The sequence below is a fragment of the Octodon degus genome, unplaced genomic scaffold, assembly GCF_000260255.1.
Source record: "Octodon degus isolate 3935 unplaced genomic scaffold, OctDeg1.0 scaffold00038, whole genome shotgun sequence".
NCBI classification, from domain to species: Eukaryota; Metazoa; Chordata; class Mammalia; order Rodentia; family Octodontidae; genus Octodon; species Octodon degus.
In genome coordinates, this window is record NW_004524614.1 from 16,375,368 (window position 1) to 16,402,684 (window position 27,317).

At 33.8% G+C, this 27,317-nt stretch overlaps 1 protein-coding gene across 10 annotated transcripts in view; it reads right to left on the reverse strand.

Moving 5' to 3' along the window:
• Positions 1–4,388: 4,388 nt before the first annotated feature.
• Positions 4,389–27,317, reverse strand: part of Postn (periostin) — a 33,663-nt gene continuing 10,734 nt past the window's right edge. Inside the window, exons 6-23 of one of the 10 annotated variants that reach the window (XM_004631096.2) lie at positions 26,963–27,109; positions 26,332–26,473; positions 24,562–24,774; positions 23,823–23,957; positions 22,602–22,750; positions 20,548–20,684; positions 19,955–20,085; positions 19,376–19,506; positions 19,167–19,269; positions 18,993–19,060; positions 18,260–18,305; positions 15,296–15,376; positions 12,117–12,206; positions 11,411–11,500; positions 10,642–10,719; positions 9,968–10,051; positions 6,238–6,279; positions 4,389–5,174 (exon numbers count right to left, since the gene is read on the reverse strand). In XM_004631096.2, the coding sequence (XP_004631153.1) occupies positions 5,137–5,174; positions 6,238–6,279; positions 9,968–10,051; positions 10,642–10,719; positions 11,411–11,500; positions 12,117–12,206; positions 15,296–15,376; positions 18,260–18,305; positions 18,993–19,060; positions 19,167–19,269; positions 19,376–19,506; positions 19,955–20,085; positions 20,548–20,684; positions 22,602–22,750; positions 23,823–23,957; positions 24,562–24,774; positions 26,332–26,473; positions 26,963–27,109 (1,905 nt within the window). In that variant the 3' untranslated portion in view covers positions 4,389–5,136. The remainder of the gene's footprint in view (positions 5,175–6,237; positions 6,280–9,967; positions 10,052–10,641; positions 10,720–11,410; positions 11,501–12,116; positions 12,207–15,295; positions 15,377–18,259; positions 18,306–18,992; positions 19,061–19,166; positions 19,270–19,375; positions 19,507–19,954; positions 20,086–20,547; positions 20,685–22,601; positions 22,751–23,822; positions 23,958–24,561; positions 24,775–26,331; positions 26,474–26,962; positions 27,110–27,317) is intronic. The other 9 variants (XM_004631098.2, XM_004631097.2, XM_023715031.1 and 6 more) reach the window with 9 other exon arrangements.

A 27,317-nucleotide genomic window follows, 5' to 3' on the forward strand; every position in this document is an offset into this window, starting at 1 on the left:
AGAGAGAGAGAGAGAGACAGACAGACAGACAGACAGAGAAAGACAGAGACAGAGACAGAGACACAGAGAGAGATACAGACAGACACAGAGAGAGGAAGTTAGTGTATGTGAGCAGGAAAAGCATGTGCTTCAAGGTTCTTCTATGTTATTCCATAGCCCATCTGGGGCCTCAACATATAGCATGGCACCTCTCACATTCAGAGTAAGTCTTTCTCCTCAGTTCCTTTCTTACTGGCTTATATGCCAGTCTGTGGAAACACCCTCATGGACACAGCCAGAGTGTTTTACTGATTTCTCAGGTATCTGTCAGTCCAATAAGACTGAAAACAAGATTACGCATCACATTGGGCATTAAGTAATGAATAATGGTGATCCCTGGCAGATAATGAGATAGATGAGGTAAGATGCCCCTGCACATGCTTTTTGCCCTGAGGGGTTTTCAAGGCTGCAGTGCCTGAAGGGAGAATCCACGCTTAACCTGCCAGAGGGGATGGAGCTGGAAGTCAAATAAAAGCAAGTAGGCTAAATTTACAGAACAGATCATGACTTGGAAAAAGAGATTCTCAAAGACAACTCTGGGCTCCACAGAAGATCCCTTTAAGTATTCAGCAAAACAATGATCAACACATTCAAATGAGGAGATTACTAAGTCAGAGAAAGCGCCATCTGAAAATAGTAGAAGAAAAATTACCTCACACCGAGAGCCTGAGAGCAGCTGTTTCTACCATCTAGACCAAAAAGCTCGTAACTCGGTGGGCACTGGGAAAAGTACTAGACAAATCTTGCTTGAACAGGAGGTAACAATTATTCCCTGAGGTTTCTACAGATCTGGCCCTGCCTAATACATCTCGTAATAACAGATTAAACTCTTTCTGCAGACAAACTACTTCCTGCAACATAGGGGATCATTTTATTTTTAAGAAAAATAAATTCTTCAAATTTCAAAATAATTTGCAAATTTGAAGAAAGTCTATTATCATTCAGTGTTTATAAGAATCATTGTGGAAGTTTGTTCAAAAGGTTTTTCTAAATTTATACTTAGTTGATATATAAAACATAAAAATGTGTACACAATTTTTTATATATATATATATACAGGGAATGGCTGTGCAGTTGGGACTCTTAATGATGCTCTTGAATTAGCTTCCCCAGCTCTGGGATTACAGGTATGTGCCACCACGCCCAGTTTGAGTGGCAAGTTGTGCCCAGGTTCTGGGACAGGGCACATGGTACCAAAGATCAAACCCTTGAACTTGCCAGGCAGGCGCTTAGGCTGCCAAGCTAACTCCTCAGCCCCTATCATGTTTTGATACATGATGAACTATATAATGTTTAAAACAGATTAAACACATCTGTCTCATCATACATTTATTATTCCTTTATGGTGAAAACATTCATAATCCCTTTTTCCAACTTTTTGATATACAATATGACCTTGGTACCTGCAGTCACCCTACTGTGAAACAATTTACCAGAATTTCTTATTCCTAATTGTAATTTAAGGGCCAGGGAGAAGGCTCAATAGAATAAGTGCTTCCTTGGCAAGTCCAAGGGCCTGAGTTCAATCCCCGGTTCCACCAAAAAGCAAACAAACAAACAAACAACAAAAACCCCCACAACAACCTAATTGTAACTTAGAACCCACTGATTAACCTTTCTCCATTTTTTCTATCTTCTCTCCTATTATTCTTTCAACTTATATGGCACCATCATTTTTGTATTTTACACATGAATGAGATCATGTGTTGTTTATCTTCCAGTGACTGCCTCATTTTATGTAAGAAGGCCTCCACTTTCATCTATTTTGTCTCACATGACAGGATTTCACCCTTTTCATGGGTGGATAGCATTATGTTGTGTAGATGCATGTTTTCTTTATGCATTTACCAATTCATGGATGCTTAGGCTGTTTCCCATAAACAACTGTCTCAATCTTAGTGTCTCAGTCTGGAGTGGTAAGCAGACTTTCCTTGTAGCATTCGTCCTCTTACCAGACCTTGGTGCAAAATTTCACAGACTTAACCTTCAGAAATAATATTTAAATAGATTTCTGCAAAGCCCACGGTTATAAGTTAAATGGGGCCAAACCAGGGCTTACCAGATAGCTCAGCAGACTAAAGTGCCTGCTTAGACAGGAGCAGGGACCAGCCTTTGATCTCCAGCATGCCTTGCCAGCCCACCCCAGGGGTACACTGGGAGAGAGACTGAGACTGGGTGTGGTGGTGCGCGCCTGAAATCCCAGCTCTAGGGAGGCTGAGAACAGACGGATCACTAAGAGTCTGATCTGTGTGGTGAGACCTTGTACTAAATACATTTTTTAAAAAAATGGGGCCTAACCAAAAACTCTTATGCCACATATTTAGAGAAAATGAGCTAAAATCAGGTTAAAAATCAGCATAAGGACAAAACGTTTGCCATGTCCGTGTTTGTGCTTTATGGAAATGGGTATTGCTGAGTTGATCACTGGGGGTACAATTCAACTATATAAGGTCAAAGAAGAAAGAAGTCATGAACATTTGGGCCTATTTTTATATATAAATCTGCAGGTACTAAATTCCTTTAAAGGATGTATCCTAGCCCATATTGATTTACTTTTTCTTCTATACTGAGAAGGCAGTCTTTCTGCCAGTAGTCTTTAAAGAGACTCCAACATCTAACTTATTATCCCAAATTGCTATGTTTGAAGTACACTACTGGGACATCTGCCTAATCATCAAATAAAAATCATAGCAGGAGTTAAACAAGTGAAACTGTTCTTTCTGTTGTTGTTATTCAGGGAAATTAACTGGTCATCATTTAGAATACAGGGAGCAACATGCCACCTGTTTGGAGGAGCCATTTGTGTTTGTAATTCTACTAAGCACTTTCCTGAAGATGAGACAAAACAGTAACATCTGCAATTTCAAGGAAGAGAGGTTCGTTTAGATGTGTAGTTTAGTTCATGTACAGACAGCTAGCACTAAGGCAGAAATAGCATGGTGCAAAAAGGTATCATGAAGGAAGCTAACCAGCCAGAGAGTGGGGAAGGAAAAAAAGGGGAAGAACAGGGAGGGGAGGGAACAAAGAGCAGAGAAAAAGGGTCAGTTGGGGGGAGGGAGGGAGAGGAGGAAGGAGATGGAGAGAGACATAAAAGTATACAGTGATCTGCCTCTTCCTAACAGACCCCAACTCCAAGCACATGAAACTTTGTTGGACATTTTAGATCTAAAATATAGCAATAATGATTTAGTCTTTTCTATCAGACCACATCATGTATAACTACCGCTTCTGAACCTTCTTGGGAAGATCACAACCTCAAATTCCCTACATGATGCACACTGGTTTTTTGTGAGGATATTTTCTTTCCTGGCAGGGACTGTAATGGTAGGCCAAAGAAAAAAGAATTTTGGGAAAAACAAAAACAAAAACAAACTATGGAGCACTTTCCAGTAAGTGATATTCTCAAACATTTTATCTCATTTCCTTAAATACCATTTAAAGAGAATCTATACTGAAGAAGCTTTCTAGGACCTTCATTGATACTTTTTTTTTCTCTGATCTCTGCCAACTTGAAATCTTTATTGCATTTCTTAATGCATTTGTTAACATCTCTGCACGCTTTAATCACAAATATTAAGTTATTAACTTAGATTTTGCCACTATTTAGGAAATTCTTGGAATCACTTGTTAAAGACTAGAATGAAAATGCCACAGCAACCAATAAAATATTTTTCCAAATTATTACTCTAATGTGGATATATATATATTTCCCTTGTGTACCTAGTATATTATATGAAAACTTGTTTTTTAACCAGTACTGGGAGTGTATACTCTTTCAGTGATACTTGAGTGCTGAGCCAATTTCTGTGATCCGTGCTGGACCACTATAGTCAAGTCTAATACTTCTTTGTGATTTGATTCAGTTTTGCAGTTTCCCAATGACTGCTTTCCAAGCTTGTTACATACTGATAGTCAGTTTATTATCAGTATGAATTTCATTCTCCGAACATTCTTATTTGAACCTGTCCAAGACAACGATGCTCAGTGAGGTGTGACTAGACTGAGCCAACCTCTTTATCATGCTCAAAATAAAAATATTTTTATCCCTTTTTTTTAACTACATGTGGATTCTTATGTTACCTTCAAGTTAAAGATACCTTTGTGACTCTTGCTGTATCTAGTCAAAGATTAATTAACTGAAGCTTTCATGCTGTGGCAGTGCATGTGTTCTATCATATCCAATGTGTAGTTTGGATCATTGGCTATCTCTTTGCTTTTTGGAGACAGTGTCTGTCTGAGTAATCTTTTAATCCTTCAATTTAGCACAGTCACAAGTGCCCTGCCGATATTTAATGATTGTTTCATTGTCTAATGACTCAAAATAATAGTTGGAAAAAATCAAGATGTAATAATTTCATACAATTTTCTTTATTGAATACTTGTTTATAAAAGAGGTATAAAGTCTGGTTTCCAAATCCAAAGGGATTTTTAACTTAAACCTTGAGGTTTTTTGAGTTAAACAATCCAAAGTAATTCTGTTTATACCTGCAAATGGCTTTATTGAAATGTTTGAGATAGAAAATATGTATTGCAAAAAACATATACAAACATTTCGAGTACAAAATTAGTTGTAAAAATAACATAATTTACCAGTAAACTCATGTATTAGACATGTGTGAGGATTTTGGATGTGACATTATTTTGTCCTTTGTTATATACTAAACACTAATTTTTGTAATTTGGCTTCCCATGGACAGGTCACTGTGTGCTTTGTTCTCTCCATTACATATGCTTGTCCATTCATGACTCAGTTGTTTCAACAGCGTAACAGTACACTATCCTTAAATTCAAATTGTAATGACCTTGGGGACAAGACTTCCCTTTGTTAGATTCCAATATTAGTCAGAGCTTTTCATGTCAAGATACAAAAGCCTACAAGTTGCTATATTTCTTTCAGTTCCTGTTCCACAGGAAGCTAACCTCACCATTTCCCTCATGTGTCTCATTCAGAAAAACAGATATTAAACACAGGCTTGGAGTTGTTGGAAGGTTTGTTGCTTTGTGCTGACGGTTCATTTCCTGAAGTCTAGGTGGCTCTCATAGTTCTCTTCTAAGGTCAGGTTGTTGACTGTGGGTTGTTGTCTGGCTTTTGGGTTTTCACTGAGAACGACCTTCTCTGGTTCGCCTTCTAGATCCTGATTTGGAAACAGGGAGAACATACAGGTGATGAAATACTGATGAAACTTCGGAGTTTAAAGGGATGGCACTGTGTGGACACCGATCAAAGGTCGCCATTTTTATTGCAAGAAACTGTGCTTAGGTTACTTCCTCAGTTTGTGGTGAGAAAAACCAAGGTCATGTTCTGAGCAAACTGTATACAATAATACTGTGGAATTTGATGATTTTAATTATGTGGAAAATTTGGATGGTTTGGATGTTTAGAAAAAAATGCTAAAAAAGCCTCCCATTAAAAATATGCACAATTGATCTTTCAGTTTCAAAGTACTATACATTTGATTAGCCTATAATTCATTTATAAATCTTATTGTTTGTTTCAACCATTAGGATATAATTGTAATTTGCTCTTGACCCTTCAAAGAAATCTTTTATTTTTTAATGTATTCAGATTTAATCTAAACTAAGAGGAAGAATTACAAATTATGTAATTATGAAGAAAATGATAGTGAACTTGTGATTGATAGATATGTACAAAATAAATACATTTATATTAAAATTTCTTAAATAGTTATATTAATCATTTTTGTTATATGTGCATTGCCAATTTACTTATCACTTAAACTGTGGCCTTGTCTCATACAATTTTTTTAAGGATTTAGTTCTACCTGTACTTGAGTTAGATATTCAAGTTTTTTTGTTTGTTTGTTTGTTTGTTTGTTTGTTTGTGTGTGTGGGAGAACCCGGGATTGAACTCAGGCTCTTGTGCTTTCCAGGGAAGCGCTTATTCTACTGAGCCATATCCCCAGCCCTAAAGTCTTTTTTGACTTTACTTAAATTTACCTTAGTGGCTGCATGTGTGTTAGTTTATAAACCTTATTTTCTTTTCCTTTTGCACTATTCAGATTGTAATAATGCTGCAGAACATTAAAATATTATTTCCTGATATTTATCATCAAACCTGGCTAACTTTTTTCCCCGAGAGAAAACAAACTTCAATGAAGCACATTAAGACATTTCTCTTTGGTTTCTCAGACTTAAAAGACATCTCTACAGACACATTACTAGAGTCAAAACATTTACCTTGAACCCTTTTGTTGGCTTGTATCTTTCTCACAGGTGTGTCTAAAATTAAAGATGTGTAGTTAGAAATACTTGACAATTCTGAATACAATTAGAGAAGAGACTCTAGTTAAGCAGAAATGTATGAAGGTTTAAATCATCATGACATAAGTGATTTTTTTTTAGAGTGGTAAATTTTATAGTCCTTCTAATTTTAAATTGACAGTAAAACAATAGTTGTTATTCATGTAAAATAATGAATTTTCCTAATGGCAAAATTCATGATTTCATTATGGATTTTAGAGCCCCACATCATGGGCCATTTTTGCACAGAGTAAAGGTCTTAGATAATTTAGTTAAAGTTTTAGTGATGAGAAATACACTATAATGAAACGATGTACACAAGTTTATAACAAGGTTCTTCCCAGAAATAACTATCTATCTTTGATTTCATCCTTATTTGTAATGCATGACTCTGTCATATTCTCATTATAGATAAAGTTCTGATTGCCTTGTCATGGATGATACTAAGATAACATTGACCTAATGATTCTACAATCGTAATAATAAGCCATTCAGGAAATATATGCCAGCAGTCCTCCCATAATTCATTGCTCACTCTATGAAACTTTTAAAATATTAACTTATTAAATAATAAAAGCTTTAATATGTACAAAATGAAAAATTTTTTAACTATGCAGTTTTGTGTTCTTTAGAGTTGCAAAATATTTCTCAGTTCCATATTTTCCTTCCAATTAATTGACAAGTGACTTTATTTTTTGCTTACCTTGATTTTAATTGAAACTTTGATTTATTTTTATATATATCCCATACTCATCAATTAAATCAATGTTTTTCTAATAGATTTTTAAAATTTCTGAAATCCTATAAGCTAATTTATTGCTATTTTGCTATGATAATATTAGAATAAAAATGGGTTAAGCAAACATTTTATAAGAAAATTTTGTTTAAAGAACAGAAATCACATTTGCCCCAATGGCTCTCTGCTAGCTTAAATTGAGAGAGTGAGATGACATTATTTTAGAAATGTATAATGTGAGAGATTGAAACCACCATCATTTAGGAGAGATGTCTCTATTCCTTTGTGTTTCCTAAACACGTAAAATATTTTGGCCTCAATATGGCAATTAATTTTTTATTTTTGTTTTTGTTTTGAAATTTTCTTTCTCTTTTGGGGGGAGGGGAAATCGGGGATTGAACTCAGGCCTTTGTGCTTGCTGGGCAAGCACTTATTCTATTGAGCTATCTCCCCAGCCCCTTGTTTTGCAATTTTCCACAATGATAATTTTGGAAATTTGAAGTAAGGTGCAGAATATTATCCTACTGATCATGTAAATGATAATTAACATTAATAGTGGGAGTAACCTTGGCTGACAGCTTGCAGTACTAAACATTGCATATTATTATAAGAGATTTCCATATGTGAACTAATATAAGAATAGTAGGTATTACTGTTGGGACCATATTTGATACAGAAGTCACAAATTTTTTCACATTGTATTGTCTAGTTTGCCAATTTTTTTCTGGAGATATTATTACTTTCTCCATTGCCTGGTGAAAATTTGCTTTAATTTCTTGAGCAGTTTTAGCATGCAGTATATATTATGACCTAAAATAAACACGAGAAATTCTATACATCTTGTGAGAATGTTTTTTCAGTTCAGGGTGTTAAAGCATTTTTTTAGAATAAGTACAAAAAGATAACTAGCCATGCCTACACTCCTGACTTAACTAGCTGGGGAGTACATTAAGGTATCAGAATGTGTTATGTATTCCACAGTATTCACATTATGCACAAGTCAGATAAAGAACACCGAGTTTTGAAATGAAGATGTTGGGCCCAGTATGGATCAATTAGCTGAATCCTGAAAAAATAAAACCAGTCTTGTATGATGTATTTTTTTTCACATTATTGATTTTGTAAATAAGTATCTTTTAGTATTAGACAAAGGCATAATTTCAACTTAATGGTGATTTGATGATTTTAGATGTCTAGAAAAAGAAAAATAGCACATCCAATTAATGTCCAGGTAGTAACAACTATACTGAATGAAATAAGTTAAAAATAAAACCTTCTAAATATTTTGATATAACTTAAGGTGTATCATTGTGGAAAATAATGCTTCACAGAACTGGCAAGAGTTCATACTGAGAAATAAAAGAATTAACTTCTGAGATGACCCAGAACAGGAGATAAGAGTGAGTCCATCAACTAAGAGTGGACCACCATTTTCTTGACTTGAAGCAGATATATCTTCTTGTGGCCAAATCCATTCTTTAAAATTTAGTCAAGTGGTTTATAATGGTTTATAATGGACTAATTAACAGAGTTTATTGAAGGAGGAAAAAACATACTTACCCAAAGTTTAAGCCTAAATGAATGAAAGCAGGCAGTATAAACGGTAAAAGCTACTGATTAATTTGTTCTCTAAAAAGCACTGCCACTCTACAAAGCTGATTACTAGGCAGGGACTAAGAGAAAAAAAAAGAATTCAGTTTAAACTTCATTCTGTGTTTGTTTTCTCCCTCACATCTCCGTATGTTTTCAGAGCAAAGAGGTAAGTATTTGGAAGTAGTTGAGTGAATTGAAGTTTGCCTTAGATTTCACAGAAACTTTCGTTTTCCTTATAACTTAAGAAGCATCATCATCCGCTCTGTAGACTGAAATGCAATCTTATAGTTTTTAGACATATGTATTTCTCTTGATGAGAAATTCAATCAAGTTGAAGAAATGTTTTGTTATCAAAAGTCTGAAAACATGGCACAAGGGATTTCTAGATGGTTAAACAAGAATGGGAAAATAATTGCAGTAAATACATCAAGTCTCAGACAACTTATGTATTTGGGCACAGCAATATACATTTTAGAATTATAAGGAGAGAAGTCATTTGCACTGTATACTGGGTAAATATCAAACTCCAGTTATGCTTCTAAAGTCATGATATATTACAAAGAGAATATTTTAAAAATCTAAATATTTGTCTAAAGCAATTTTTAGTCTAACATTTTTGTTGTTAGTCAACTGAAACAGGTAATTCATTTATTCCAACACCAATGATTGAAATTGTATTTTTATTCAATTTATGATTTGTTTGAATAATCACTATTTGGAGTTTGTGTAGTCTTCTGAATTCTTTGTTTTTTTCTCATTTGCTTTGAAGGCAGGTTCCTTAAATGTAATAGATGGAGAAAATTCCATATTCTAAGGATTAGTGTCATATGTAAATAATTTATGTTTTTAGGTATAGATCATCACTCAAACAGAAGAAAAATATCCATTCAAAAGAATATAGTTTTGGAAAGAAAGTTACTAAATGCACTGTTTTTGCTATATTTATGCACTTGAAAATCATGCCTTTTATAGCTGTCATGGGGGCAGTGAATAAGTTTTTGAAAATATAAAAAGCGTTTCAAATTTAGGTTTAATAGACAGTAATTTAAAAATTATTCCCTTTTCACATACTCAAAATATCCCCACAGTTATCTATATTAGGACAAAAAATATTCATTGCTCCCCAAGCTTTATACCGCAAAACTTTTTAAAGACTGTATAAATGAGTGACAATTTGTTTACAGCTAGTATTTTAGTAAACCATTTGATTTAATAAGATAACAGCTAATGTTAGCATTATTTTCACCTGATTTAAAGAAAAACCTACACAGTCTTTAAAAAGCTGAAGAACTGCACCAGAACCTGTTAAAGGGAGTTAGTTATTACCCCTTTACTAACCTCCCTGAAGCAGTCGTTTAATTTCTTCATCTTCAAATAAATGACCATCACCACCTTCAATGAATTTGGTGACCTTGCTGACCTCTGAGAGGATACATTTTTATAGCAGAAATTGGTTTATATTAAAAAAAAAAGTTGGGAGATTTGGTGTGATCAGTAATGGCAACTGCCCAATGAAGAATTCCAGGCCAACTCTCTGAGGGTTTTGTTTTTCTGTACTGGGAAACAAACTCAGGGCTTTGTATTTCCCATGCAGGCACTGTGCCCCTTGAGCTCTATTTCACTGTATTTCAAGCCTCTTTTTATCTTTTTTTTTTTTTTTTAACCAGGGTGTTCTTCCACTGAGTCATGTAGCTCCAGCTTTTTAAGCTCTTCCTAAATTGCTTAATTTAAGATAGGACTTGAGCTTACAGTCTTCCTGTATCAGATTGCTGAGTTTTGTTAGATAATTTGCTGATAAAATTGTTAAGCAATATTTAACAGACAATCAATGGGGCTATCAGTTATTCTTCCTTCCATAGTTCTGGACTTTTTCCTTAAACTATGGTATGCAACTTAACAATGGAATGCAATAGAACTTAACAATGATAGAGATCATGGTTCAGGCTTTAAAGATGGTTTTTGGTCATGGGTACAGATAGATCAAAGGCACATGTTTTTCTAAGTATGCTGACCTTTTTGCAGTAATTTTTTCAGAGTTTCTTCTGTTTCTCCACCTCCAGCAGAAACCCTAGTATATTTTATTTCGGGACCTAACAGAAAGACAGTTTTTTTAAAAGGGTATAAACAGGGAGAGGCAAACTGCTTTTGCAAATGGCTAGAAAACAAGCACTTTGGACTTGGTGGGCCACATGCCTGTTCTGCAGCTGTTTGGTTCTCTTAGCAGAGTGTGGGAGCAGACCCAGACCTCCCACCCATGTACAGGTGTGGCTCTGCTCCAATAAAATCTCATTTTAAAAGCACAGGACACATTTGTCGATGAGTTAAAGAAATACTTAGAGTACAGTTGAATTTTAGAATTTTAGGTTAATTTACACCTTACAGATTGATATGAAGATTTCCTAAAACTGTTGATGAAATCTTCTTATACATATTTACATACATGTTGGTATGTAGATGTATATAAACCTGAGCAATAATAGAAATTCAAAAGAGGAGATTTTTTAGTACCCAAGTACTTATTAATAAATTGTAAATCATAAATTGCATATAATACAGCATTTGTACAAATGTAATACACTTAAACACATGTTTATAGATTTTTTTATAATTTTCTAATTGAATAAGTAGATTATATGTAGTATTATATTTTTAAGAAAAAAGTAGCTTTTGCAACTACCATGAAAATGATATTCCAATGATACTTAGATATATTTTTTAGGATTAACTACCATGTCATATTTATTCTCTGGATATAGATCCACATTTGACACTAAATATCACCTGTAATGATTCGTTCTTCCCGTGTTTGTTTTTCAGTTATTTCCACAGGTATTCCATCAATGATTTTGGTGTATTTTTTAACAATTGGTTCTGAAATTCGGTGAAGAGAAATGCATTTGATTTATTGTTGTATATTTTCTATATATCCGTGAGGTAGGCATTTTAATGGTGAGCTATATTCCTCAAAACATTACTATTGAAGGTTTAATCAGGATCACTGTTGGAACTTATCTCAAGTAAATTCATGTCACTTGTTAAAAGAGAGTAGTTCTACCTGAAACCTTGGGCTAAGACAAGGACCAACTGGGAAGCTGACTCTCCATTGCTGGAGGGGCCACCCAATAAAACCCCTAGCAGTGGGTTATTAAACAGAGTCTATATGCTAGTCATTTTTTCCTTCTTTTTCTAGGTCCACCATGTCTTTTTGCACTACAATTACAATTACTGTATGTTACAGTCATACTTATGGAGAAGCAATGGCAATTTCATTGGGTCTTGAGGATTAAATGAATTATGGTGGCATCCATTCACAGATAAGATGTATTTTCTTTCTGACTGGTTACTAAAAAGCCTGTAGTTTAATGACTATGCTAATTTATATAAGACAAACACCAAGAAGAGATTTTAGGTGTTCAATATTTCTAAACCAGCATTACTTCAAAACAACCATGAGATATTTTCCAGGCCTTAGTAAAACATTACGTACCTCCATGTATGATTTCTGTTCTTGTTTCACCTTGGTTAATCAGTGTGAATTCAGGTTCACCTTCAATTTGGATCTTTGACAATGTAGGTCCTATAATATTAGTGTAGGACACAAATTATATTAAAGAAGTCAAAATAGGAAGTTTATTTCTAGATTTGGTGTTACTCAAAGTGGTTCAGGCTCTAAAATATAAGTTCTAAATATTTTCATTATCTTTAGAATAGGAATTATTTATGAAAACAAAATAAACATTAATTGATATACTACAATCACTTTCATCTACTTTAGCATTGAAAATGATGTATAAATCTATTCACTTAAGAGTAGTTGTTAGTTTGGTCACTAAGTTGTATGAAGCGGTAGTTGGTGAATTACACAAATTTATACTTTTTAAAAATGAATTTGGTTGTTGCAGGTTGTACGCAGCTCAGACTTGTGGTGATCCTCCTGCTTTCACCCTCCTCAGCAGTGGGATTACAGGTGTGCAACACTACTCCTGGACTCTGTGGCCAGTTCAGCCGGCCCTGCAGATGGGGCTGGTGTGGCATGTAGTTTCAGGGATTGAACCCCGGTGCCTGTACTTGCCTAAGCAGGTGCTTCAGTCCACTGAGTTATCTTGCTGGACCAGATTTATACTTTTGAGTTTCTCAATTGATAACAAGTTTAGATTTTTTTTTTTTTTTGGCAGAACTGGGGATTGAACTCAGACCCTTGCACTTGCCAGCCAAGTACTAATTCTACTAAGCCATCTCCCTGGCCCAACAAGTTTAGATCTTACTTCATTACATTGATATTATCTGTTATTCTTCATTAAAATATAAAATATTTTAATCACTTAAGATTTTACATTCACAAAAATCTCATATACTTACCTCAGGTTTTATGGGAGAAAACATTCGAGTACTTACCTTAATATAAGAATGATGAAAAATTAACTGATTAATAGGTAAATAGTCCTTCAAATGCAAGTTGAACAAATGTTGCATTTGATTTGCAAAATGATTTTGCTCCAAGAGAAAATCATTTTGAACGTTAGAAAGCTCACTACATTAGTTATTCAAAATTATTTTTATAAAGGCATAAAAATCAAATTCAGTACATTTAACTCATACTGTAATATCCTTTAATAGTTGAATGCAGTTATATTTGTTTATGTTTGAGGTGATTTATTTACTTCTGCAGAAATCATCAGTGTACACCATTACCCAGAATTAAATAGACCAATTTGAATGAACAGAAGCAAGGATGTCATTCTTGCAAACCATAAATAATTCAGACCTTAATGCTTTTTCTATGAGGTCAATGAATATTGACTATAAAATAGATCAAGTTTTTAAGATATATTGAGTTCAAAGGGATACTATGTATAAGAAGTTTAAAAAAGAAAAGTCAGTTAATACAATTTCTCAATTCATTTTTCTTTTAAAAGTTTCAGAAACATCTTCTATAGTTGTATTTGCTAAGGGCAGCAATTTTACCAAGCAATTTTTGTATTTATTCATAGCATCTAGCAGAATACATCACACAATTAACATTTAATATCTCTGTATGTAAGTTAATTTCAGTTGACTTGTTAATTTCAAAATTTGGTTAGATACTTTTTAAAGAAATTTTAAAATTATGTTCTTGACCATAATGTATTTGGTGAGTGCTCAAAAGTCATCAGTGAGGCGAAAAATAATTCAAATAAGAAGAAAGAAAGGAGCAATCTCAGAGGCCTTGAAGATATAAAGGCTGCCAAGAAGACCATTTGTTTCTTCTGTTATGTTACTGAGAAGTAAAACATCTGAATCTTTGAAATTAAGAGTAAGTGACATGACCCTTCATGTTGCTCTGAAGGAAGAATCCAGGTAGAACTTTGTTTCCTTTGTTTCCTTAACTTAAGAAATAAAACTTAATGATAGAGGTTGAGAAGAAAAGTGAGTTGACTGAAAACTTGAATGAAGAAAGAGGTAACTTTGAAAATAAGAACAAGGTTACATCTGAATGTTTAACATTATCGAAGGTACGTGTGAGTTATAACAAAATTCTAGAGTCTGATTTTTAAAAACAACCTTATCAAGAATCATTTGGCCATTTACATTGAATTTATTACTAAATAGTTTCAATATAAATTCCTTGATTTAATGTCTTTTCAAAACTCTAAACTCTCTATATCAAACTTCAAAACAATGAAATGACCATATGCATAATATTCAAAAAAGTAAGGACATATTTCAAAGTATACGGCAATCTAATGTGTCATGAACGAGTAATACTAAATGTAAGAAATCAACTTTACCTGTATGTTAAGTGACTAAATTTTAAGGCATGATTCAAAAAGGAACAGACACATCTACTCAAGAAATTGTTATCTCAAACACCAGAATGAAAAGATAAAACAAAATACAAATATTACAGTAATAATTTCCTGAGATTCAATTCAAGGCATGATCTCTCCTTGTTTTGAAATCCTGTTCCTAATTTTCCTCTATACTAAAGAAGACAAGAACGTCTGTTCTTTGTGGGAAATGATCTCATTAAAGATGCCTAAACATACAAATGAAAAAATTCTAGTTTTGTTATTTGAAAAATATACTAAATAAAAATACTATCAGAGATCTTAAATTGGTGGATCTAGAAAGTAATAGCAGAGAGAATGACTGTATTTATTCTAAAATCTGTAATAGGTGCAAAGCTGCATCTCTTCATCTGTATCTGATAATATTATACTAAAATACATCATGTACGATTGCAATTTTAAAAGCTTCCATTCGTGTACACCTTCCATGCTCTCTTAGGTTTCTGAATAAAAAATGCCTGCCTACTTTGGACAAGTTTTTGTAATGACACACAAGAGATCATGTGAGGAGGTTGGAAACAAAGCTATAAGACAAATACACTCTCTAAAGGAGTTTAGCTACAGTAAAAATAGTATTTGTTTTGTAAATGAGTATCTGGGTATTAGTGCTAAGGCAATACCAATTAATTGAAAGTTGAGATAAATACAAGTAAATGTACTGAAAGTGTTAGGAACGCACCGTCCAGCTTGCTTAATGCGGTTCACTCCACCTGTTGCAGCCTTGGGAGCATGCTGTGTTAGTTTCAAAAAGAATGTAGAGACATTCATAGAAATGAGTATGTTATGTGATTTTTTTTTTAACAATAAGAGGAACCATGTATATCATTGATGTTTTTACCTTCAGTTTTGATAATAGGCTGAAGACTGCCTTGAATCACTTTAATTTTTGGTTCCACAACTTTGGTTATTATTTTAGTTGCTGAAAGTATAAAAGTGGAATATGAATGATATTTACATAAAAACAACCTGAGCAAAGTTGTCCTGTTTTGGGGTTTTTGTTTTGTTTTGTTTTGTTTTTGTCTTCGTAGAGTACTGATTTATCGGATATGAGGCAGTCAAATACAGGAAGCAATCGTGGTGAATAATTAATGTCTTCTCTTTTCCAGATGCTGAACACTGAAGTCCATTGTCTTGGATTCGTTCCAGTAAATAAACACTCACTAAATGAGGAATTCTATCTAGAGATCTATCATTATCCACTGTACCACTAAAGCTCTTTACCTTCTTTTGTACTTCTTGAAAATATTGGCTGTATAGCAATAGAAGACAAATAAACATGATTAATTTCATGTAAATCATATCTTGAGTTGTATTATTTGGATTCTTTCTCAATTAAAAGAAAGAAGTTAAAAGCATAAGACTCAAGTTGCTTTTTCATGCACTGATTAGGTCATATAAAAAGGAAAATATAGAAATAGTTCAGAATACATAAAGAATATATTTCAGCCAGCCAGTCATGAGCTCTACGCAACAAACGTGATATGGTCAGCCTTTAAATTGAACCTAAAATGTCTTTAATTTTCAGCTTCATTGTGGCCATTCACCAAATTAAAGTGTATATTCTAAATGCATGTCATTTACCCAAGAGAGGTAATAATGTGCAACTTTTTTTCTAAGTAGTAGTCAAATATTTGGTTGATTTTGGTTAGATGGGCTACTTGAAATGTGCCTCTGGAGTCATGCAACCAGAGTTACTGCCCTGTTTTCATTTCTTAGCAGAAACCTTAAAAGACAGTTCCAACTAGATAATGGACTAAAAAATAACTGCAAACAGTGAAGACAGTTCTGATACATGAGAGCTGCGATGGTAGCACATCTTCAGTTCCATTGCATTCTCATGTCCTGTCTCTGAGACATTTAGCTGTGTTAATCTTTTGAATCAGTATAGATTCTAGCCCTTAATGATATGTTTCAATCAATCTTAAGACAAATATTATATCTTAAGTTCTTAAGTTATGAAGCTCTCAAATACATCTTCAAGTCTAGGTGTCTAGTCACAGTATACATTCCAAAAGATGTCTTGCCATCGAGGAAGCTTCCCATGAAGGTCAAGTGCACAGAGACTGCTGCTGTCCCTGTCACAGTCGGTTAATTACTTTTGCCTCCTTTTTGTTTTATATCACGTTAAACAAGTTTAAGATGTTTACTTGGTCAGTAGCTTTTCCTCAATCTTGCTTTTTCTGAAGCATTAAGTAATTTTGACTGCTCAGTGTGAGGATTTAATTTTTTTCTTCTAGATTTCAAATATTAAGTGTTTGATAGCTTAAAACAAAACTATCCTCTTAAATAGCTTTAAATAATGTATGAAATTTTTGGATAAGAATATTAGACAGCAAAGAAACTAAAGAAACTTTAAAGACAAGTCAACCAATAAATATAATATTAAATCCTTGATTTAGTTAGTCTCCACCTCTGAAAATGCAAACCCTTTCTCACAGGACTAAAAATATATCTCACATTGAAATGTAATTTTCAGAGCTGTTTTAAAGACCTCTAAATATATTGGCAAGAGTCATTGGACGTATTTTTTTGAAATGTGGCTTACATTCAATGAATAAAAGTTTAATTTAGTAAGAAAAAGAAAAGAATCATAGTAATATTTGGCCCATGAATAAAACATTGTATGGACCTATGTAGATATTGGTAGAAAGGATACGGATAAAGAAGGAAAGGTAAATGTTGTAGAGATGTATATCTTTAATAGATAAATGTAACATACCATGTCTGGTGAATAGAGCCCACAGGATTTTTAAATGAGTTACAAAATGTATTTTTAACAAAATTTTATATTTTTAGGCTGGAGTTTATATTAAGATAAATCATTATTCTAATGAAATCTTAAAACTGCTGAGCTGGGCTGATAATAAAATTGGATGTGATTGAATATCATATAATTCAAATCAGTAACCGCAGCATACATTTTGTTTTGCTCTTTGCATTGAATTTAGTTCTTTTTCTGTATCTAATGTAAACTTTAAGAAAAATGTTTGTGATTAAACTCCTGGATTTTTATGCTATGAAATAGAATATCTTTTTAGTCAGAACAAGTGAAGGAATTGAAGTAATGTTCAGTGATTGTTATACTTTTATTGTTTAGCTGTAGAGCCAAAACAAAATGAAATGAATTCTGCTTTGAAAGCTACATCAAAAGAAGTACAAGCCATAAAGAGAAGGGCATTCTATGAATGACATTATGACCTTTTCACAGTATAAAGTAATAAGGTTTTAATTTTGATAATCTGGTAATTCGAGGGATAAAAGAACTGTGGATTCTAGAGATTTTAGGTGCATCATCTGGTTGGTACTGGGCTGATTGGTCCACCTTCAGCAATGGAGAGCTTGGACCACCATTTGGGACAGTAGGACTCTTGAGACATGCTTTCTCTTGACTGCAGAGCTGAGGGTTTCCAGGAAGGATGAGAAAAAAGTGACTGACAATGCTGCTCTTACGTTGACAGATTTGAGTTTTCAGATGGCTTTGAAATGCCTCTCAGTAAATCTATTTCCTTTATATGTCTTTTTTTCCTGTCTTTTTGACCTTTAATATTTTATTTTGCTATCCTGTCATATTATATCATTCCTATTTTTCCTATGAGTGGGAAAATGTTTTAATGGAGCTAAAGAGAATAAATGGCCAATTCTGAGAGGTTGCTCCTTTGATTCAAATCTTGTCAAGAATGAGATTTGCCATTATGTGTAGCTGTAAATACCAGATTATCAATAGTCTTTGTAGATACAAAGAAAATGGTTTTCTTTTGTCATCTTACCACTTACACATAAGCAATAATCATTATGTACTTACTGTAAACAGTCATCGGGATTTCTTTGAAGGTGCTACCACGAACGAACTGAAAATAAATGTTTATATTTAGTAGCACAGCACGTGGTAGTATATTAATAAAATTACAACACCAAGTTAATTCTTACTAACATAAAAATAATAAGGTGATTATTAAAATTAAGAGAAATGAATTACTATAAAAATCACATTCTAGTTGCTTTCTATCAGGCCAGATGGCATAAAAATCATCAGATTTGCTATTCAGAGTTTTAAATGGTAGAAGAATTAGAATACAATGTATTGATTATTATTTTATGTTTTTACTACATGATCCCAGTAAGTACGAAGAAACAAAACATTCTTTTGCCTTTAGCCTTTGACTAATGACTCTGTATGAGTAAATTCTCTATCTTTACATTTTATCTAGTAGTAAGGTATTTAATAATATAACAATTTTAGTTATATATAAGTCTTATCTTTAAAACTGGATGATAAGCTTTTGAGTAAAGATAATCTCTGATTTAAGTTAATATTTTCAAAACATTTAGTTTACTATTTGTTAGTTTTGAATAAATATTTGCTTTTCAAAACCACGAAGAGATTGTCATGTCATCAAGGAGGGCTGGAGGTGCACAAATAACAAAAGAAAGCCCAAGGAATATTTACGTAATGATGTATACATTTCTAGTATCTCATGGTAAACCTGCAATGTGTGTTCAACAAATTAGAAGCAAATCTTTTTAGTGATCTGTACCTTAATTTGGATGTATTTGATCAGTTTATTAAGTATTTCCAGAAGCTGATCATTTCCGACAGGTATGTCTATGAAGTAGAATAATAAATGGATATTAGATATAAAATGTGAAATAAAAATTTAAGTTCATAATGAGAAAAAACTTATTAACCAATGATTTTAATAATTCCTAACCTGCTGGGTACAGGAGTTTATCTACAACATGAATGACACCATTTGTTGTCATAATGTCAGAGTCTTTGGATTTCAATTCATTCACAAGAAGTGTTTCGTTTACCTATGAAAACACGAAGAAGTATTAGTAAGAAATTTGATAACGGATGGACATGAAAGCAATTCAATGATGGATGAATATTTTCATACATTCAACCTAAATAACTTACTCCTTTCACATAGATTTTGCTTCCTTGCGAGGTCTTTAAAATATTAGTAACACCAGGTTCAAATCCTTTTCCAATGAAAACTCCTGGTGTCAGGTGATACAGGATAATGTTTTGAAGAGCATTCTTGTCTCCTAGAAGGAAGGAATATATATTCAGTATGTCAAATTGGCTGACATTTTGGTAGCATGAGAACCTACTAAAGGAGCATTCTCCCACACTGCATTTTCCAATATAACCATGGTTCTCTTAAGTTAATGTCAAAGTTATGTTAAAACATTCAGTCATTTCAGTCAAAATATTACCTGACCTATTTGAAGAACAAAACAGTTTCAAAATCATGATCCTTTTTTACCTTGCCACATACTTGTGGGTTTTAGTGGACAAAACATGAGAGTGAGCAGTTCAAGGACATTAATTAAATGATCTACCACACATCCCATGTGGACTTAAAGGAAATTTAAAGCTTGTCATAACTATGAAAGAAGGGACACGTTTTAGGATGACATCTCCGCAGGAAAGCTTGATAGAACAGAGATTCTGAAATCACACAGTAAATATCTGGTATTCTCTTCTACGTACCAATCAGAATGTCCATTTCTTGTTTTGTCATTCCTTTGAAGGCATCATTAGTTGGTGCAAATAAGGTCCATTCTCCAGGTTGTGACAGGAGATCTTTCAAGTCTGCTGCTTCCAGCAGGCTAAGGAAGATGCTGGGTAGGAAAGATAAACATACATATAGATTTTATTAGACGTACGTTTAAGTATGTTTATTCATGACATATATTTTCATGTTTCAAATGCAATTTATCCGTTAATAATGTTTCCTCATTTGGAAACTTTTAAATACAACATAGTTCATTGGCATTTCTTTACCTTTGTTTTTTTATTTTATAAAATTTTGCAAGGTCACACTTTTAATCTCAATTGCAAGAAACTTTGCAAGAAGTATTACAGCCTTTCAGCTTTTCATCTTATCTGTCACATCGTATACACAAAGAAATATATGTAAGTTTTACTTAAACATCAGTTTTGAGAACACTTGCATGAACTTCATACCCTGATTTGCATTCTGAGCCACACAAGAAATTGAATGCCTTTTGGGATACTAGCGGTGAAACAGGACAGTGTTACCATATCTCAGTATGCCGCAGAGGCGCAGTGAACAGGCTCACCTGAAGCGCTTGTCCTGCTTCAGTTTCTCGTGGAAGGATTTGTCTGCCGGGGTGATGATCTCTCGGAACACGTGGATGGCGCCGTTCCTCCCCTGCTTGCTTCCTCTCACCATACACGAATTTTCAACGCAGACCGACTAGCACGGCAAAGAAAGAGAGAGGACATCCTTTGCTTTGCTTGAAACTTTCCGTGGGCCATAATTACCTAATTGAATTTCTGTAAGAATTGACCTTTCTGAAAATACACTTGCGCTGTGACGCGAGGAAAGTCACACTGCTTTTTCCTGTCTAGTCACATTCCTTATTATTAGTCAAGGTATCTCATGCAGCAGGCAGGGAGCTTTGTCAGTAAATTACCCAAGTACCATAGAATTCCATTTTAAAAATCATTTTCTGTATTTCTCCTTTTCTTTTATAATAATGTATTTCTGTTTTTTTTCTCTTTATTTTAAAAATATAAAATTTTTGGGACCGGGGAAATAGCTCAATAGAATAAGTGCTTCCCTGGCAAGCACAAGGCCCTGAGTTCAATCCCTGGTTCTGGAAAAAAAAAAAAAAAAAAAAATATATATATATATATATATATAATTTTCATTTTTGTATTACATGTTTGCAATGCATAACAATTATATTCATCATAGAGAAATGCTACACATATGTGACATATTTTAACTTTTTGTCCTCTTCATTCTCCTCCTGTCTTCTAGCTCTATTTCTTTAGATATTTAAGGCCAATATTAATTATAAAATTTCTAGACTTCAGTGTCTTTAGATGTATGTTTTCTTGATTATAAGTTGTAATTAATCATAGGTCGAAATATTGATTTAATTACAGTTTTTGAACAAATGTTACACGTAACTGTGAGAAAATTTATGGTGAATGTTGATAATAAGAGAAATGTTAGGATAAAAAACATTGCCATTAAATCACCTCACAAAACTTTCCATTTCTATAGACATTGCACTATCCTTGTTACTTTCTGAATGAATTCTGAAAGACTTCTTTCATGAATGATTTAGTTGCCCTTACATCATTGCTTCAATGTCCTGATGAGATCAAAAATGCTAATTTTTATGATCATTTTTACATTGGAGAAAATCTAGAAGGTGCACATTGCCAGGTCAGGTGTCTTTAGAAGGCTGCTTTGTAATGGCGGCACTTGTTAGCTCTATGCATACATTAATCATTGTTATCAAACCAGGTAAAGATACAAATAAGGATTTCCAGTACTGTTTAAGATAGTGGTGAGAAAACTGGGATAAGTGTGTGCAAAGTGATAGGGAATATTTGCATGGGGATTACTAGCAGTGTACCTTTTATGGCAATAGATTTAAGGAACTTAAATGTTCACACTGTAGATATGCTCATTTATTGCATAATTTAAAATGTATTCCTTCAGGGTGCAGAGCTGTCGGGAGTTTGCATGCCATATGCAAGCCCAGGCAATGGCTGGACTCCTCTGAAGCTTTTACTTGTAGGTGAAATGCTCTCTGGAGAGCAACTGAACACTTCCAATAGCTGCTCGGCCTTTTTGACAAGCACTATTTGTAAAAGTTTTCCTGCCAGTAAAAGTACTCTGAAGTCATTTGAGGGGATCCAGAAATTGTCTTTTGTCTACCAAAGCTTATTCTGAAAGTAGTTTAAAAGGAGTTCTGTTGTTAAACCAGGAAAAGCAATTAAATATCAACTTGCATTTTTTATTCTATATAAAAGCTACCTTATAGGTGATAAAGTATTCTATCAAGGAAAAGCTTATTCTAGAACGGTTTTGTTGCTTCCTGAAATTTCAAGTAATTAATGATTCAGAATATAAACCTTTTTACTTAATGAAACTAATGCAAATTATCTGATTTATTAATACATATCACATTTGATGTATTTTCCACAGTATTTTCACTTTTTGTCCAGTTCCTTTGTCTTCCACTGAATATTTACTATTCAAATTATATTCAGAAAATTCAGAGAAATTAATTGTAGCAACATTCCTTGACATGTGATTGGTCTTTGACATTTAAGTTAATGTGCATACTTGCTTTTGTTTTGATTCACTTACTGTACGATACACAAAGACTCTGAGTTTCTGGCCTCCGATGGTCTCAAGGATCTGCCCGTTATAAAGCTCGCTAAGGCCAACTTTTACTTTCAGTATGTGATTCTGCAGCATTACTTTAAGAATACGCTGATCCATACTCAAAGTATCATCTATAAATAAATTAATTAGGAAAGAGCTTTAGTTTATACGGAAAACATCAAAGTTCATCCTAGTAAGAGAGAAACATGAAAATGGAGGATCTTAATGCTATTGGTGTGGATCCTCTACTCATGTGAGTCGAATAATGCTCAAGGTGAGAAATCCAAGCCACTAACCGGGAACATCAAATGGTTATAATGTGGTTAGCAGCAGCACAGACAATAGGCTCCATCTCTGTTAGGGCTTCTTTTTATGGTGGTTACTGACATAAGCTAAACCCTCACAATGGCCAGTTTTGTTATTTTTCTCTGAGAATTAGACATCCATTAGCCACATGGATGATTTTCAATGAATCATCTGAAAATTCATCTTTATTACTGGAAAGAGAATCAAAGCACATAATATCTTACAGGTAGACTAGTGTCAAACCTGGGCACCATTATTACAAAGAGGACAGTTGCTTCTAGGAGTTTTATTTTTTAGTTAATTTTCTATATCATGCTTTGATACTCAGAAAATAGAAAAGTATATATTAATTATTAAATCTAAAAAATACTTAAATATTTTTGTGAAATAATTTTTCTGGAAAATGTCTGTTTCCATTAATCTAAACATTGTCAATGAATAGTAAGTATTAAGTTAAAAATGTACTACTTCTCATCGTGACTTAGAAGTGTGTAAGAGTCTCTTGTTTTTGTTTATAATTTTATACATAGAATTTCTTAGCTAAAAAATACATTTATTTATTTCTAATATATTTGTGCCAAACAATATGAGATTCATTTTAATTAAGAGCTATTAAAGCATCTTTATGAGGACTGGTAATATTATTAGATTCAAGAATAACTGAATTCTTCTAATAAATTTTCACCACCTATACACATGACCTAGTATAATGCAAGATTTTGAAATAAAAGACACCTAAGTAGTTAATCTAATGGTAGCACATTATGTTTGTGTAGATAATGTAGAAAGTCACCAAAACCTTGAAAAAACTCTGTAATTTTTTACTGCAAATGATAATAACTTTTAAAAATTATATTGGATAAGGGGAATGCAAAAACTACAACATGCAGTACGTACCAGAGAATGCATTGTTCACGGGTGCCAATAATGTATATTCCCCGTCTGGCTTCAGAGATGATGCCAGGCCTAACTGGGCCACAAGGTCTGTGAAGGTGGTTTGCTGTTTTCCAGCCAGCTCCATAACTTGTTTGGCTGTAAAATAAACCATCGTCACCCAACAATACCATCACTGTTACTAGAATCATCGTGAAATGAGTTAAGTCAATTCTTGGCTTTTATATTGTAAGATATTTACTGCAATATTGACCTAGTATGACATCTTGCTCTTTCCTAGTAAGATAGGTTTACATTATGATTTGGTTGTTGATAAACACAAAGAATTTCAGAAGGAAAATATGTTTCTGTCTCCTGCTACGTTTTTTCTAACTTTCCATTGCTTGCTTCTCCTCTTTCTACCTTTGTGAGTGCAACAACTTTTTCACTTACCCAAAGCTAGACTCTGGGAAATGTATCTTCCCTTTAATTTCCAAGAATCACTCTTGCACTGTGGAACCTTTGTACACCTTTGTCTACTTGTAAATGACAGACATTATAAAGCCTAAAAGGTTAAAGTGTTATGTCTAGGATATTCCTGACTTCAGAGGCAGCGTTAGGGCTTGGCTGGCACGCTGCTTCTTTGAGCTATTGGGCAAACATGCTGCTCTTTGTACTACACACTCATTTCTCATGAACTTACTCTTGAGACACCATAGTTGGTAAGTAATAATATTTAAAAAAAAATAGAACCAATGCTTACCTGAATCAGGAATGAGAACCTCATCAATCAAATGGATCACACCGTTGTTTGTCACAATATCTTTTTTGTTCACCATTTTGACTCCATTTATTGTTATGCTGTCGCCTTCACAACCTATCTCAATTGTGTTCCCTTCCATGGTCTCAAATACTGCTCCTCCCATAATGGCCTCAGAACACTGGAGAGTATTTAAAATATGATATTTCATGAGCGCTGAAAGACAAAACCAAAACCAAAAATCTTTCAGATCACGCGGAATAAAATTCAACCTTTAGAAGATGTAGCTCACCGTGACTCATCCACATGGCTGACACTGACAAAGATTCTACAATCTGAGGTACAGGATCTCAGGATAATCCTGAGGGTATTTCACTGACCTTCTCAGACCAAAAAGCTACAACTCTTGTTGCACAGGTCCTGCTTTACCTTGGTCTTAACCATCCAGTAGAAAAGTATGAAGACGAAATATAGGAAGTAAAGCCATGTTGTTATGTTGAGCTGTGGGGGACTCAGGTCAATAATTTCTGACATTGCCAGTTAAACAGAAGACCCAATGCTATTATGGGCTACTGGACTCTTTTAATATTTTGCTGAGTTTACACACCTATAATATTCAACAATGGAACTTAAAAAAATTGGGATATAACTATGAATGTCCATTTTGTATCTGTGTATTCAAAGTGGTTGGGATAGATATATAGTTGCATTCTCTTAATGAATAAAATGATTTTTTCTAATGATGTTAGTAAGTAGGATCACAAGTCTGCATCTTGTACAGCAATTAACCATTAAGAAGAATATATGCAGTGTATTATTTGTTGAAACTGTACTTTCGATTTGATTTGAAACTGTCTCATTGCTGTATGTTTAACAATAAAACTTTGAAAAGAAAAAAAAGAAATAATTTTTCTCAATACTAGAAAATGGTGCAGATCTCAGTACTAGATCTAGTTCCAGCTATTGTTAAGAATGGAGTTCTTAATATGAAAGTGAGAAAAATAAGTCCTGTAATGTTATCAGTGATGCCTGTCCTAAGATATCCCAGTAGTATCTTATTTCTAACAATATCTAGTCTTAAGTTGTGATGAGGTTGATAAAGGCTATGGCTTAAAGAAACAGTTCTCTAAAGACAACATGAAGAAAGAAACCAAAATTAAAATGATTTCATAATGTATATCTTGAAGGATCTGTGCTTTCAGTATTTCCAGACTTACATATTCAAAATATCATATCTCAAATTGGTTTAATATATTTTGGAATACACTAAGAATATGAAATATGCTAGCATAATGTAAAATACATTTGACCTTAGAAAGGGAGATTGGAAAGAATCCAAATTCTTTTGTGCATCCTTAAGTAGAAGGCCCTAAGAGCCATATAATTTTCTCAAATTAAACACAAATTTTATTGTAAATTTAAAATTAAAAGTACTTATGTGCAATATTAAAATCTGATGATTTAATAGTCCTTTTCAACACTTGTTAATATTGCTTAATATCTGCTACTTATTTACTTGGAAGTAACAGGAAACAATGTGATCTTAAAGATATTTTTAGGCCTAAGGGTATTGTATGTTTACTTTTTGAAGGATATTAAAACATATTTTCATGTACATCTTTGAGTAAGTTTTTTCAATGAATTGTAAAAGTATTTTCATGGTGCACCTCTGAGTAAAATTTTTCTTTCTTTTTCAAAGCTGAGGACTGGTCTTTTGTTTCATTTCCTGTTCTTCCCAGAGCATGGGAGCTTCCTCCAGGAGGAGAGGCCTACCTTCAGAAGCTACTTTGTCCCCCATGATCCTTTCGAGGACACCTCGTGGGAGCTTCTCAAAAGCCTCATTAGTAGGGGCGAAAAGGGTGAAGTGACCGTCTCTTCCAAGGGCCTCCAGGAGGTCGGATGTGATGGCAGCTGCCTGGAACACAAGTGGAACTTTCAGAGGACTGTGTGCTGCGGATCCAGAGGAAAATTACAGGACACTTCCCTCGGCTGACATGAGGGAGCTGAGCTCTTCATTACAGAAGCTGTTCTTGTCAGACTTTTAAAATATTAGTTTTTGGCAGACCAAATTTTGTCTTTTCCAACTTCTCTCAAACTGCATTTGCCAGAATGGGATTTCTGCCAATGTTTGTGTGACTAGAGTAATATCTACCAGTGTATACAGTAACTGAGATGGATCATTTTAAATATACCAAGTATACTACAAACCTAGAGCCCATCATTATTTATTAATCACTTCATACTAGATGATTTCTTCTGTGTAAAATGAAAAGTTGCATATTGTGAAATATGCTTACCGTATTTCCACTAGGTTTGTTTAACAGCCTTTTATTGTGCTCAGATGTTAAGGAGAATGGAAGTAGAGTGAGTTCAGTGATGCAAGAGAATCAGCTCTGGTACTTACTCTAAAAGATGAAAGCTCATCTTCTGCTTCAATGAAGTCTTGGATGGAGGTACCTATCTGTGTAAGGACACGGTCGATGACGTGTACAACGCCATTGGTTGCAATCTGGTTCCCATGAATGATTCGGGCACAGTTAACTGTGACAACCTATAATTATTTGGGAGAAATCAAAGTACTGAGATGAGGGCTCTCAACTGACCACTGAGACCACAAGTCCATTCCTCGTTTGCATTTATTTTAGTAATTGTATGTTAAGGGATCCTATCTACTGAACCCAAGTCATGGGAATGAAAACTTACATATTACTATAGCTGAAAAACAAAATGTGAGAAAAGAGAACCACTTCAGAACCCAA